At 43.0% G+C, this 15000-nt stretch overlaps 1 protein-coding gene across 1 annotated transcript in view; it reads left to right on the forward strand.

The window, feature by feature from the left end:
- LOC139640827 (ELKS/Rab6-interacting/CAST family member 1-like) overlaps window positions 1-15000 on the forward strand; it is a 102111-nt gene that overhangs the window by 20807 nt on the left and 66304 nt on the right. Inside the window, exons 6-11 of the mRNA XM_071515005.1 lie at window positions 1864-1938; window positions 3093-3248; window positions 6492-6664; window positions 7354-7522; window positions 11739-11876; window positions 13901-14041. Of these exons, the coding sequence (XP_071371106.1) occupies window positions 1864-1938; window positions 3093-3248; window positions 6492-6664; window positions 7354-7522; window positions 11739-11876; window positions 13901-14041 (852 nt within the window). The remainder of the gene's footprint in view (window positions 1-1863; window positions 1939-3092; window positions 3249-6491; window positions 6665-7353; window positions 7523-11738; window positions 11877-13900; window positions 14042-15000) is intronic.

Genomic DNA, 15000 nt, shown 5'->3' on the forward strand with positions numbered 1-15000 from the left:
ATGACTCAGTCATTTCCAGTGACAGAGCGAGATAGAGTGAGTGGAAGAAGAGGGGAGGGAGAGAGAGGAGGAGTTTTTTTTCAGAAAGGCTTAAAACCTAATTAGGTGAAGGGGAATTAAACGTATCACTACTCCCTAGCATATCTTCTGGCGGGTGTTGCTTCACAGTATGTCAGTCTGCTGGACAAAATATCTCAGTTTGTTTCTTTTAGCTGCATTTGACAACAGACTATGACTTTGAACATTGGACTAAGCCAAGATCTCAAAATTTGTTGTTATTTTTGCTGTTAAAATTTGCTAGAGTAAAGACTAAACCATTGACATTTACATTAGAAACTACAGTAGAAACCCCACTTCAGGCATTTATCCTGCATCCATCCTGCATTACATTTCCTTTTTGAACATTATACAGTAGAGTTAAATCCCAAACAGTTCCTCTTGGGCATGGAGCCAAAGTGCAGCATCTGTATTAATCCTGCCTTTTACGCTCTCGAGGAAGTGATAACCAAACAAGGAATCTTTCCTGGGACTGTGTGTGTGTGTTCAGAGCATTCATACCAGTGCCTCCAGCAGTGGCACCTACTATCCCTTTTTATATACGTGTGTGTTTGTGTGCTGCCTGGCTAATGCATTAGCTGTCTTTGTTAGCCTCTAAGTGTGTGTCCTCCAAAGAAAAGCAGTGATGCATGCGCTCTTTTTCTGATAGCACTACCAGAACATCCTCCCCTCGGCGTTCATTCCGTCCCTCCCTCCCTCTCTATCTCTCTTTCTCTGTCCTTTTTGTCTCTTTCCATCTCCCACTACCCCCGTTCCTTCTCTCCCTCTCTTTTGCTCTCCCTCCTCTCACTTCATTTGACTACTGAGTTGGCGTTGTGGCAACGGCAGACAGACAGGATCTCGTTAAACTAGTGTAGTCAAAATTGCAGTTGAAGATTTTGAAAAAAAATCAAAATCTACTGAATTCTAATAGAAAAACACAGCAATGAAGGTTGATTAGTCATTGCTTTGTAGTATGTAGAGTATGTAGTCTGCTATAAGAGACTGAAGCTGGTTGGAAGTTGGAGACTTATAGGGAGAACATTTTTGGAAGTTTGATTTTCCTTAGCATTTGAATTTCCTTGCACATTTTCTCAAGCATTTGAAGCTAATCAGTTGGATTAATCACAGGCATTTGAAGCTGAGAGCCAGTTAATTGAATTAGGATCGCTTGAGGCCGTCAGATTCGATCATCCAGTAGCATCTGAGGCTGAAGCAGAGTCAGCAGCTTAACGAGTGGCGTCCCATAGAGGCTGAAGGATGTGGGACGGACGGATCGACCCCAGGATGCTAAAAGCCAGCGCCTCGGCGAGAGGGAAACACCTGCTTCCTCCTTCCCCCTCCTTCCCCTTCTCCCCTTCCATCCCCATCTCTCCCTCCTTCCCCGTCTCTCCCTCCATCCCCATCCCCATCCCGCCTCCTTTCCATGTGTCTCCCTCCTTCCAATGCTCTCCTCCTTTCCCCGTCTCCCCGTCCCGTCACCCCCCGCTCCGTTCCTCCCCCTCCTTCCCCGTCCCTTCCTCTCCCTCCCATCGGCCCTCTCCCTCCATCCATCCCTCCTTCTGTCCTCCTTTCCATCCCTCTTTCGCTGTCGTTTCCACGATCCACCCGTCCCTCCACGCATCCCTCCAGCACTCGCCCTCCTTTCCTGCTCCTTCCCCGCGACCCTCACCCTCTGTCCAGCCCTCCCTTCATCCCTCTCCGTCCATCCCAGTCCCCTCCTCCACCTGCCCACGACCCTGTGTTCCTTCGCTCCATCCTTCCCTCCATCCCTCTGTGTCTCTCTCTCTGTCATCTGCTGACCATCGTGGTGTGTGTGTGTCTCAGGAGCTGCACAGGAGATATGAAGCAGCTCCAGAATCAGCCAAGACCAAGGCTCTGCAGACTGTCATCGAAATGAAGGTAAACCTACGTTGTTGTTGTTGTTGTTGTTGTTTTTGTTGTTGTTTTTTAGTTGTTTTTTATTTAAGTGTGAGAGAATCAGCATCACTAGAACAGGACCTCTCATACAGTGCAGGACATACAATGCAGGGCTCAACATTAAAGGAATACAGTGACTTGAAGGCAAAAGAGGCTCTGCAATGAGCAACAAGACAGTTTAAAAAAATCTGTTTATAACACTATCAAAATGAGGGCTGCCATATTGATCAAAAAATATCAAAACTGCATTATTAACAACTTCAATTTCCGATTCGCAAGAGGCTGCAGTTTCTTTCCTAGAGGGAATGTGTTTTGGACAGCCTGCTAAATGGGCTGTTCTGGCTCTGCCTGGAATCCCTGGTCTACAAATCAAGCAATATATCTGAGAAAATCTTTTATTCTGTTCAAATTGAACAAATTCTAAGAATTAGTGCCAGTTTTCTGGCTGGGCCAGCAGGTGGCAGCAGCCACAGCTGGCATCCAGTCCAAGAGTTCAGTTGAGTTTGACAACAAAGTGAAAGGCTGCAGCAGCTGGACTGAAGGGTAATGTTAGGATACATGATGTTGAAGCTAGCACTTGCTCACACCAGTGGCTGTGGTTCACCTATCAAAACAGTCAGCTACTTCATGTCGATCATGTTATATTTATCTCCAAAGCAATTAGGTCTAATTGTGTAAATTGTAGCCTATAAGTAGTTATAACAGTATCAGTTTTAACAGTATCAGTTTTAACTGGCTAAAGGCAGTTAGCAGACACAACAGCTAACATTAGCTATAGCAGCTAATAGTCTTTCCACAGCTAATAGCAGACACAGCTAACATAAACAATTTGACTGTCAAAGACGCACAAAAACAACCACTTGTGTGAGCAAGTCCTATCTTCAACAACACAATTCCCCAATCCAGTTGCTATAACCTTTGATTTGATTTGATTTGGCCTCCAGCTCTGCTCATCACTCAACAGTTTTCTGCTTTAAGATGCTGAAGAAGAAACTGTAGAAAAACCTACTGTATGTGCACATGTACCGCAATTCATATCACTATTCCAAAATGTAATATAAATAGGATGTTTATGTGAACATCATGCAGTAGCATTGAGTTGTCTCTAACATGTGAGTGTGTTGCCGTCCTGCCAGGACTCTAAGATCAGCTCTCTGGAGCGCGGCCTGAGGGAGCTGGAGGACGAGGTCAACATGCTGAAGTCCAACGGGGCGCTGAGCAGCGAGGAGCGAGAGGAGGAGATCAAACAGATGGAGGTCTACAGATCCCACTCCAAGTTCATGAAGAACAAGGTAAGGCAACGCACACTCACACACCTTTGACCATGTTACTTCTCTTCTCTTTTTTGAAAAACAGTCGGAATTTCTAGTTTGCTGGTAAAAACCCGTCATCTTGCGCATGACAGATATTTTTAGTGTCAATAACAAAATAAAAGCGTTACTGTGGGAGCCAGGCTCATTAAAACACACCGGTAGTCTTGTCATGTGGCGCCAATTTGCAATTCAATACAATTCCTGTGTTTGTTTCTTTTGTTTGTTTTTAAGGTGAAATTCATTTGTTTTTGTCTCTGTTTGTTTTTCTCACACAAAGTACAAAGTAGTAATTTACACCTTCATCACTGCACTTTACTACTGTGTTCCTATTACATTACTTCTATGTTTATCACTGTCAGTAAACTACCTTTTCAGTATGTTTACATACATTATTAAAGCGATTCTTCTGGATGAAAATTTCATAGCCCATTGTAACTCAAATTAAAGGTCTTAGATAAAGGCCATCATTGACGCACTTTCATCCTTAAAATACATTCAAGACCTGGGGCTGCTGTACTCCAATCATGAGTCGGGGCTTTAACAGCCACAAGCCTCCATGTGATTGGTTAGTCCAGAGATACTATGAACCACGAGGACTACTGACTTGATCACATGTTAGGAATATTTCAACTAAAGAGACACGCCACTGTAAAACTATATTCAGCTTATTTATTGGAGCATAAGACAGTCATGTAGATGGTTTAGTACCGAGGAGTAGAGTCTATTCTCATCAAAACATCGTCATTATATCAGACTGTGAATTTCAGGTAAGGAAGACATAATTTTGTGTTCCCAATTATATTTAAGCTACAAGCTTCCTAGGAGGGATGCAGAATTGCTGTCATGAAACCCACATCAAGTGTATTTTTCTGTATTACCCCAATGTGATGCTGTCGGGTAAAAGCCTCTTAAGTCTAGTTTGGTTTTTTTTCTTTTTCTTGCTTCAACTGGAAGTTTGCATGGTTGTTTATGTGTTGTTGTTGGTTTCATGACACTTGGGCCCCATAAACCTGTTAAAAACTCCCATTGCAAATTTCAAACAATACATGGGCATCAATGAGAAGAACAGCATCCTTCATTCCTTGAGACCTTTCTCTTTGCAGATGCATAGCTTTTGTCATGCTGTGGCTTTCGCATCGATGACAGTGATTTATTCTGTTTTGATACAATGTAATCATATTTGGTGAATGATTTTGGGCCACTTTGCCTTCTACCAGGTGTTTATTAACAAACATCATGATGCCATAGAAATGAATGCCTACTTGTTACTTTTTATTAATGTCTAAGCACAGTTTTTCACTTGCAGCCCACCAGAACGAGCATCTACATTGTGTTTTGGCCCTTGGCACTCCATGTCATGAAGTTTGACATGGACATATATAAATTATACCACACACTCACACACACACATACACAATTTGAGAATGTTGTTTCTTTACTAAGTGATAGTACTGCTACAGGATAAGAAGTACGTAGTTCTCAGATGTTCTCTCAATATGTAAGGGGCTTGGGGATTGGCTCGTGTGTGCGAAGTGGTCGGAGACTATGGCATCTGATTTGTTGTCATGGTGACGCCCCCCTCTCCTGCTAGGTTGAGCAGCTGAAGGACGAGCTAACTCACAGCCAATCAGAGAAGGAGGAACTAAGGCAACGAGCCAATGAGCTTCAGCAGGAGGTGTCTGCAGTAAGAGAGAGACACACGTCTGTCTGGTCATTCAGTCATTTGCTCCTTCTTGCTTTTTTCTTGCTTTCTTGCTTTCTTTCTCTATTCATCTCTCTCTCTCTCCCAGGGTGCCTGGGTGATGGCTGCTGCTTCAGTAGATTCCCAGTAGAGTGACACTAGAGTGACCGTGCGTTCAGACAGCAATAAGCAACTATAACTCCCTGTGAGCTGAGCAAGTGATGAGCAACTTCTGTTAATGCAGACAACTTCTTATTTGGGGATGGGAGAGCAACATGGAAAATATGTCTATATCTTTTAAAGCAAGTATTTGGTAGCCAATCACACGTAATCACTTAAAGTTCCTCATGTGGCTGCAGTATCATTGGATCTGCTGCTGTCAATTAAATATCACATGTTTGCTCACATTGATCAAGACACAGTGAGGATAACCGCTTCAAGGCTATTGATCGATAGAGCTAGACAACCCGAGCCTGAGAGACGCTGCAGCGGCTTAAATCTGAACTGAATGTAAACGGGACACTGAGATAATACTGTTGACAATATTGCCTTTGTTTAGATTCAGTGGATATGTTTACAAACACACCATACACAGCTTATTGTGAATAATCAGAGTATGGTTCAATTAAAGCATTTACGTGTCTAGAAGTAACGTGATTTACCCCAGTAACTCACCTATACAAAGATTTATTTAAAAGTCGGGTGAATTTACTTGGAGAAGGATGTGACATCTATCTTTGCCATTAGGTCTGTTCATACTGACCCAGAATAGTGCTTTAGGGACCTAGAGTGTTTTCTCTTTTTAGACGGAAGTAGGTGTAGCATACCTTTTTGCATGTTATTTTGTTAGTATGAACAGATTAGGGGGTCTTTACCTCTCCAGTCTATCTCTGATCAATGGCATTTGACAATTCTAGTTGTTTCTAGCAGTCTGAACGTTACGATTACAGAATTCAGGCCGAGCGTCCAGCTGTACTTGCTCTGTGTGTCTCTAAACTTGCCTCTCTCATTGCATGAGATTTCTCTCAACTATAGTGACTTGGATTGGGTTGCTGGGGGGATTATTGTTCAATTCTGTCAGTTTTGGAGATTTTTCAAAAAACATTTTTCATGTTTTTTAAAAATCTTGGCTGAACTGAAAGAGAATTGACCCTGACACTCTGGTACAACTGTGTACTGAGTTTCTGGATGTGTGTCTAACTGTTGTTTGCTTTCCAGGAGAGAATCAAGAAACTGGACAGTCTCAAATCCCTTGAAAGAGCTCAATTAGAAAAGCTTGTAGTGTATTTTAATGCATTTTAACATAGTAAGCATATGATGCTTTGTACTGCACATTCAAAGTAAAACTACATGGTCAAAACAACCAACTCTGTCTTTCTTCCTCTCACTCTTTCTCTCTCTCTCTCTCTCTCTCTCTCTCTCTCTCTCTCTCTCTCTCTTTCTCCCTGTCTCTCTCTCTCTTTCTCTCTCTCTCTCTCACTCACTCTCACACTCTCTATCTCTCTTCGTGTCATATGTATGTGTGTGTGTGTGTGTCTCAGATGGAGCAGGCGAAGCAGGACCTGAGTCGTAAGGACAGTGAGCTGTTGGGTCTCAGGACCAAACTGGAGACTCTAAACAATCAGTTCTCTGACAGTAAACAGCATGTTGACGTACTCAAAGAGTCACTCACCGCCAAGGAGCAACGAGCTGCTATACTACAGACTGAGGTACAGTAACACTATTACTATTACTGATACTATTAATATAACCATGTTGTTATATTTAATGTTGTTACTCATCATAAGGAAGCCAGAAAGTGGTCCATCAGTCTGTGGATACTTATTTTCCAACAAAGATAATCACCTGACCTGTAACAACAACTTTCACATTACTCCTCCTAATACCACTACTACTGTTACTGCTACTACTACTACTACTACTACTAATACTACTACTACCACTAATACTACTACTACCACTACTACTACTACTAATGCTACTGCAACTGCTACTGCTACCACTACTACTAGGAATACTAAACAGTAGCTAGACGTCCTAAAAGAGTCACTGATCAAAGTGACAAACCATGTGTTCTACTACTCTACTAGAGACTGGCACAGTAATACCATTACTTTTACTACTACTACTAGTACTACTACTAGGAAGAACAGTAAGATACACATAGTAACACAAATACTAAAAACAGCATTTAGACATCAGAGAGAGTCAGTTACAACTCAAGAACAGTAAGCTACTACAGTAACAGTAACAGTAAACTGTTACTAGTACTTTTATTGCTACAATCACTACTTTCACGAGGAGTAGAAACAGAAACATGTAGATGAAGAGTATGAAAGCTTAATAACATCTTGCTACTGTGTGTGTGTGTGTGTGTGTATGTGTGTGCGTGTGTGTGTGCAGGTGGGATGCGCTGCGTCTCCGTCTGGAGGAGAAGGAGTCTCTCCTCTCTAAGAAGAGCCAGCAGATCACAGAGCTGACGGAAGAGAAAGGCACTCAGCAGGGAGAGATCTCCGACCTCAAAGACATGCTGGACGTCAAGGAGCGCAAAGTTAATGTACTGCAGAAGAAGGTAAGGAGAGTGCACACACACACATACACACACACAAACGTGCACATTCACAAATGCTTCTTTGACCATGCTGGACATCAAGGAACGTAAAGTTAACATATTGCAGATTGGAAGAGGTTTGTATACTCACACATGCACATACACACAAACACACACACACACATCCAAGACATGCTGAATGTCAACAAATATAAAGTTATGTAAAGTATTGTTTTTATTTAGTCTCCATCTTTGTTACTCAGCGCTCATCGCTGTGGTGTTTCTGCACTGCACTTCCCACAGATCACCTGTCAATCAAACAGTGTGTCCAGCACTGTGATGTCTTTTCCTTGGATTTTCTGTTGATGCAGTTTGAATTTCTGTAGGTGGCGCTCGTCTCTTTGTCTGTTCAGCCACGGTGGCTATCACTGCTCATGACAACTACCCAGTTCTTCTTCTATTTATTCCAAACAAACCAGAAACGTAAAACACATCACTTCCCGTGCACCAGAGGATGTTTCACAGGAAAGTCTGACCAGACAGTGGGTGCTTAGAACACCAAATGGAAAAGATGAACATGAACTCATGAACTGGCTATAGGTTGAATCACTATTGTTTTATGTAGATATAGATAAAAGCTAAGGACGTTCATTTAGATGAAAATGTAACTGATTATTACTTAAAGCTATTGCAGAAGAATGTTGGATGACATACATACAGTACATGCACACACACACACACACTACCAGTATGTAATTGTCATCCTAAAAATGTGATATTATCATATAATATTTTCACCACTAGATGGGAGTATAACACTGTGTGTGTTTTGGGAGCAGGTTCACGAGCGAGAGGAAAGCAGACAGACAGAAAGACAGACAGGAAGATAGGAAGATAGACAGGCAAGCAGACGGAAAGAGAGACAGACAGGTAGGCAGGCAGGAAGAGGCAGTTACAGGCATTTTCTGAATATTTTTGGCCTCTTTTTAGTGTGTGTGTGTGTGTGTGTGTGTGTGTGTGTGTGTCCCTATGGCAATGCTGTCAGTTAGATGGATGGGCCGGACTGACCCCCCGTCTTTGCTATCTGGTACACACACACACACACACACACACACACATACACACACACTCTGACAAGAGTCATGCTGGTCAGACATGCTGGTGAAGAGCTTTCAGACAGAAGAGGGGGGTGGGGGGGGGTGGAGGGGATAAACTACAGTAAATAACCAGCGGCATGGATGGATGGATGGATGGATGGATGGAGGATAGGGTGGGGTTCAGCCAAGACAAAAGTGAAGACAGTAACATTTATTCAACGTTGAATGAAAGGAGAAAGCTGAGTCTGAATATTGTAACCAGACCCACTGCCCACTAAGAGCCTGTATGTCTTTTGTTACATAAATACTAACTCTCCCTCTTTTTTCTCCATCCCTCCATCTCTCCCTGTCTCTTTATTTCCCCCTCTCTCTATTTCTCTCCTAATTCGTCCATTCCTCTCTCTCTCTTCCTCCCTTTCTGTCTGCTTCTCTTCAGAGACAGACCGGTTGTCACTTATACAAAAACAGAGATGGGGAGTGCGAGGATAATTGATAAAGACAAACCGGCAGACAGACATAAAGAAAGAGAGGGAAGGGGAGGAGAGAGAGACAGACAGACAGAGTGTGTTTGAAATCAGATGCATACTAATGAGTTCCTCTTGTTCAATAAATGATGACCTCTGCCTACTTCAAATAGAATGCAATCCACTGTCTGAGAGAGAGAGAGAGAGAGAGAGATGGTACTGACTCCTCCTTTATCTAACCTGCACATTTGTTTTCTCCTCTCTTCTCTCTTTTTCCATGTTTTACCGTTTATATGTGTGAATAAACCAAAAATGTCCGTTTCCCCTTTGTCCCCCTCCTCCGCTCTCATTCCCTCCTTTATGTCTTTATCTGTCACTTTATGTTAGCGGTGAAATATATAACCATGATTACATAGACGATGAAGAGTGTGAAGGTATTCTTCTTCTCTCCCATCATTCTCGTTCCCTGTAATTTTCTGTTATTTGTGAAGGAGCGCCATGACGTAGATGAATTTAAAGGGCAAGACGGCTAATCTTTTGTTAAAAAATATACCAGTTCCTAATTATAGAGGGTTTTGGACAAAAATAGGGCAAGAAAGAGGCAGAGAAAGTGTGTGTGTGTGTATGTGTGTGTGTGTGTGTGTGTGTGTGTGTGTGTCTGTTTTGTGTGCTAAGCATCCAGCAGTTGTCAGTTTGAGGAAGTGCAGACGGGATCAAAGAGCCTCACTCCCTCTCAATGTCAAGTGAGTGTGTGTCTGTGTGTGTGAGAGAGAGAGAGAGAGAGAGAAAGAGAGAAAGAGAGAGAGAGAGCGATATTTTTGTCTTTTGCAATATGGTTGCATGGTCTATGTTTTGTGTGTGTGTGTGTGTGTGTGAGAGAGAGAGTTAGACACAGGAGGAGCTGTCAATCAAGCTGTCAGGTGGACAGTTGATTAATGAGGTGCTGGAAATGTTTCATGAAACTTCTACACACACACACACACACACACACACACACACACACACACACACACACACACACACTGTGGTACTGTAAATGTGTGTGGCTCACCTGCAATGGAGTCAAAGGTTACATACCAGTCTGACTTTCTTTCTTCAGATTTTTATTTCTGTGGCAGGTTGTCAATCTCTTGTTTTCCCTTTCTGTGTGCCAAGGAAATGGATGGAGAGAGAGAGAGAGAAAGAGAGATAATGAGAGATGGGTGTAATTGTACCACCCAGGTGCACTCATAACAGCTTTCCATCTCTCTCTCTCTCTCTCTCTCTCTCTCTCTCTCTCTCTCTCTCTCTGTCTCTCTTTGTTTCGATTCTTCATTTGTTTTTTCTGTACTGTTCAATCTCTTGTTCCATCCATTCTTTTAATGAAGTTCATAAAGTTGACATAAGTCTTTATCTTTGTCTGTGATCTCTCTCAAGCACACACACACACACGCACATATGCACACACACACACACACACACAGATACACACTTACTTTGTGGGCTTGGGGTGAGGGTGAGTTCTCTGGCTATTTCTGCTGATTCTGTGTTTTAGCAGAAAATTAATCTGCTACTAAATCGCTGTGAGAGGAAACGGGAGAGAGAGAGAGAAACGGGGAGGGAGAAAGGGAGAGAAAAAGAAAGATGGAGGTGGATTGTGTGTGTGGAGGAGGGGTAAAAGCTGATGTGGTGTAGGCAGAGAGAGAGAGAGAGACAGAGAGATGTGACTATCACAGTTATAATACAGTGGTTTTTCATATCAAGGAAATCGCATTAGACCACAGACCACATTTTGACAAGAAATCGTCCCTTGAACGGCCATCTGAGAAGATGTTTTAACTTACAATACACCAAGCTTTTGGGAGATTGGTTCGTTGGCCAACTTACCCGTTAAGGCAAGACAGACCCCAAAATCATCCATGTGTCAGATCGTTGGCTCTACTGCTCCATGCTTACTCTTTAAAGAGCGAATCAGCACTAAATTCCATTTTTAGAAGTAACTCCTTTATCTAACCCTAACCCTCCGAGTAGAGATGGTTGGTCCGGTGTCACAGACTCACCCAAAATTGTGTACTAAGCAGAGACTGGCTGAAAACGGTGTGTTTACGCACACTTTAGCACACACTATGTTGAGTGACAGTAGCCACCATGGCTGAACAGACAAAGAGAAGAGCGCCACCTACAGAAACTCAAACTGCATCATCAGAAAATCCAAGGAAAAAGACGTCACAGTGCTGGACACACTGTTTGATTGACAGCTGATCTGTGGGAAGTGCAGTGCAGAAACACCACAGCAATGAGCGCTTAACACGGAAGATGTCACTAAAATTAAAATAAACAGGGTTCTTGAGGTGTACCACTTCAAGAATGATACTGACAATAAATATTAAACGCATAAAATTAATAAAAGTTAAGTTATTAAGATGTTACTTGTCAGATTTTCTTCATTACTTTACTGTAGTGAAATTAATTGTGATGACACATTTTGATGAATAGCAGCAAAATAAATCACGACTGTCAACATTACAAGCATCGGTCCCAGTGGACTGCCTCCTGCTTTAATTTGGCCCAGTTTGAGATCTCTTTGATTTGAGTTGCCACCAAAATATCCCCCTCTGGCAAACAGGTAAATTATGCATCAAAACATCCCTTAAAAATCTGTTGTCTTTCATTATTTCTGTCCTGTTCTCTCTGCAGATAGAGAACCTCCAGGACCAGCTGAGGGACAAAGACAAGCAGCTGACCGGTCTGAAGGACAGAGTCAAGTCTTTACAGACTGACACCTCTAACACCGACACCGCATTGGGAACACTGGAGGAGGCTCTGGCTGAGAAGGTACACACACACACACACATACACACACACACACACACACACACACACACACACGCTGGTCAATTTAAGGTCAAATCCCAAGCAGGGTTAGATTAATAAAACCACTAAGAAGAAAACCATCGACCACCCACCAGCTGACCTTATGACTCTGGATAATGGGAATCAAACCAATAATCACAATGTCTGTTTCATTCTTTAATCACTCGCAGTCCGTTTTCATTAAATATTCAGGAATAGCACCTTCCAACACAAAGCCACGTGGTTTTGACTAATGGGAATTGAACCAACAACCACATGGGCGATGTTTGGTTTTAAACATCCAGGTCCCATCCATATGAGTTTATGACTCTCAAGTGTGGGAATTGAACCAACAGCCACCTGATTTATGATCTACAGTTTGATTCTTCAGACTGCTCTTAGTCAGGACTTGACCCTGTTTCTGGGAATTGAACCAGCGACATTCATACCGCAACTCCTAGTTCCAACCAGACTGCTTTAAAGTGTTCGACGAATGAATATTTATGTACTGGGCTGAGGTGTGTGTGTGTGTGTGTGTGTGTGTGTGTGTGTGTGTATGTGGAAGTTATGGGCGATTGTGTTACTGACTTCACTGTCTATCTCTTTCGCTCTGGGTCTCTCACACACGTACACACACACACACACACACACACACAGGAAACAGGGCTAGGCAGTATTAATTGTCGGGTGACTAATATTCAGGGTGTCAGTTAGACGTGTGAGTGTTGGCTGGCTGAGGTGGCCGACGACTCCCAATTCACTCAGACTCGTTTTTTTTTTAATACTTTTACTCGCCTTTTTTCCCCTTAATTCACTTTGTTTTGGTTCCTTTGCACTTCTCTCTTTCTTTTCTTGCGTTCTTTCTTTCTTTGTCACACACACATTGTTGCGCACTGAGAGTGTTATGTTTCAAAGCAGAGTTGGTTTCATATTACTCGTGCAAACCTTTGCTGTAGGTCACACACACACACACACACACACACACACACACACAGGACAGCCAATATACACACTTTGGTGTTTGTATACTGCGTTTTGTGTGTGTGTGAACTTTTGTACTTTTGATTGAACTGGCCTCTATGTTGCTCTATAGCTGGAGAGTGTCTATAGTGTTTTAGTGGTTGTGAATATTACATCTTGTGCCAGAACGTATTATGAGTCTAAAATCACTGTTGGCTGTTAGATCCTGTCAAAGTTGCCATGTACATAAAGTTTAATACGACTGTTATTAGTATAGAAATTTGATATTGAGTGACTGTGAATGACTGTTGGACTGTATGAGGTGATTTTTATTCTCTGTCTGTCTCTCTCTCCATCTCTTCCCCTATCTCTCTCTACCTTGCTCTCTACTTCTCTGTTTCTTTCTCTCTCTCTGTCTCTCTCTCTTTGTCCTTTTCTGGTCTCTTTCTCTCCTCCCTCCCCCTCGTTCTTCTCGTTTCACCCCTCTGTCCTCCATCTGCTTCCCTCTCTGTCTCCCTTGTCCTTCAATCTTTCTCTACTCGCCTCCTCCCCTTCGCCTTTGCCTCCCCGTCTCACCTTCCCCCCCATCCTTCTCCCTCCTCTTCTCTCTCCGTTCATTCCCTCCTCTCTTCCCTTCATTCCTCCTCACCTCCCCCTTCTTCTCTCCCTCCCTCTCCTCTTTCTGCTTTGTCTCCCTCTCCTCCATCTCTACTCCCCTTCCCTCTCTCCTCCTCTCCCTCCCTTCAAACTCTCTTCTCTCCCCTTCATCCCTCCTTGCCTTCTTCTTTCCCTCCCTCCTTCCTTCTTTCCCCCCTCTTCCCTCCCTCCTTTATGTTTCCCTTTCCTTCTCCTTTACTCCCCCCTCTCTCTTCTCCATTTTTCCTTCCCTCCTCCTCTCTTTCGCCTGCTCTTGTCTCCATTCCTCCTTTCCTTCTCACCTTTTCTTCCCGCTCACTCTCCTCTTCACCTCTCTCCTCCCTCTCTCCCTCTCTTTCTCCTCCAACACTTCCTTTCTCCCCATCTCCTCCTCCCCCCATATTCTCCAGGAGCGTATCATTGAGCGGTTGAAGGAGCAGAGGGAGAGGGAGGAGAGGGAGAAGGGGGAGGAGATGGACTCCAACAAGAAGGAGTTGAAGGAGCTGAGGGAGAAAGTCTCCCAGCTGCAGGCCGACCTGGCTGACCGCGAGGTAGGAGACACACACACACACACACACACACAGGACTCTGTCGTAAGTCAGAAAAACACACTCTCCCTCCTTTCTCTCTCGCTTTGTCCCTGTCAAGGAAACATGATTGATCTGTCATTGTTGTACAGACCTTGGATCCTCCCAAGGTCCCAGCGCTGAAGAAGGACAACAGTGATAAAACAATCACGTCTCCTTGACAACGACGTGCAAGTTCCGCAACCATGGAAACAGTGTTTGGACCGGCATTCTTCTTGCTGGGACCTGTTTTGACTCAGGAATACATAACAGTAGGACAGAGAGAGAGAGATAGAAGATGAGCGAGCGTTTTAGGATGCTGGAACCATTTTAGCAAAGTCTCTTGTATTCACTCTCTTAATTTAACCCATTATCCCACAAAAAGCATAAGCAAGTATAAGCTCAATGTTGAGAAGTAGTTATTTTTTCTAATAATAAAATATCCACATAAGAGGAGGTTAGTTTTAATGATGCAACCTGCTCTAGAACCAGAACTAAAACTTACCCCTTTCCTTTCAAAACTACTCCAGAAGAAAGATTAGTCCGTTGAGTTTATTGTTTCTTCCTAAAAACTCTGAACTTGAGAATAGTCAGAATAGAAGAATCAAATTCTCCCCACTGTCTCCCCTTCATTTAACACCAGGTACAAAGTAAACACATGTGCTTGTGTCATATATGTGCGTATATGCACACACACAGCAAAGACACAATGCATGGATATAACTATATATAGAGCATGCACACATGCGCTAGCATGCATGAAAGTACACAATCATGAATGGACACATGCACACAATTATTTTTGCTGGGCCAAACACCCAAACTGTTTTGATTTAAACATCAAAATAATAAAACAGAAATGAAGATTATTGTAGGGCGTTGGTCTCATAGCAGTCTAGTGAGTTGTTTAACACTAGAAAGGCCGCAAAACCACACCAGCAGGC

Source organism: Centroberyx affinis, unplaced genomic scaffold (assembly GCF_046629955.1).
Source record: "Centroberyx affinis isolate AG114_WGS23_722 - 3 ecotype Tasmania unplaced genomic scaffold, CSIRO-AGI_Caff_v1 ptg000295l_1, whole genome shotgun sequence".
NCBI classification, from domain to species: Eukaryota; Metazoa; Chordata; class Actinopteri; order Beryciformes; family Berycidae; genus Centroberyx; species Centroberyx affinis.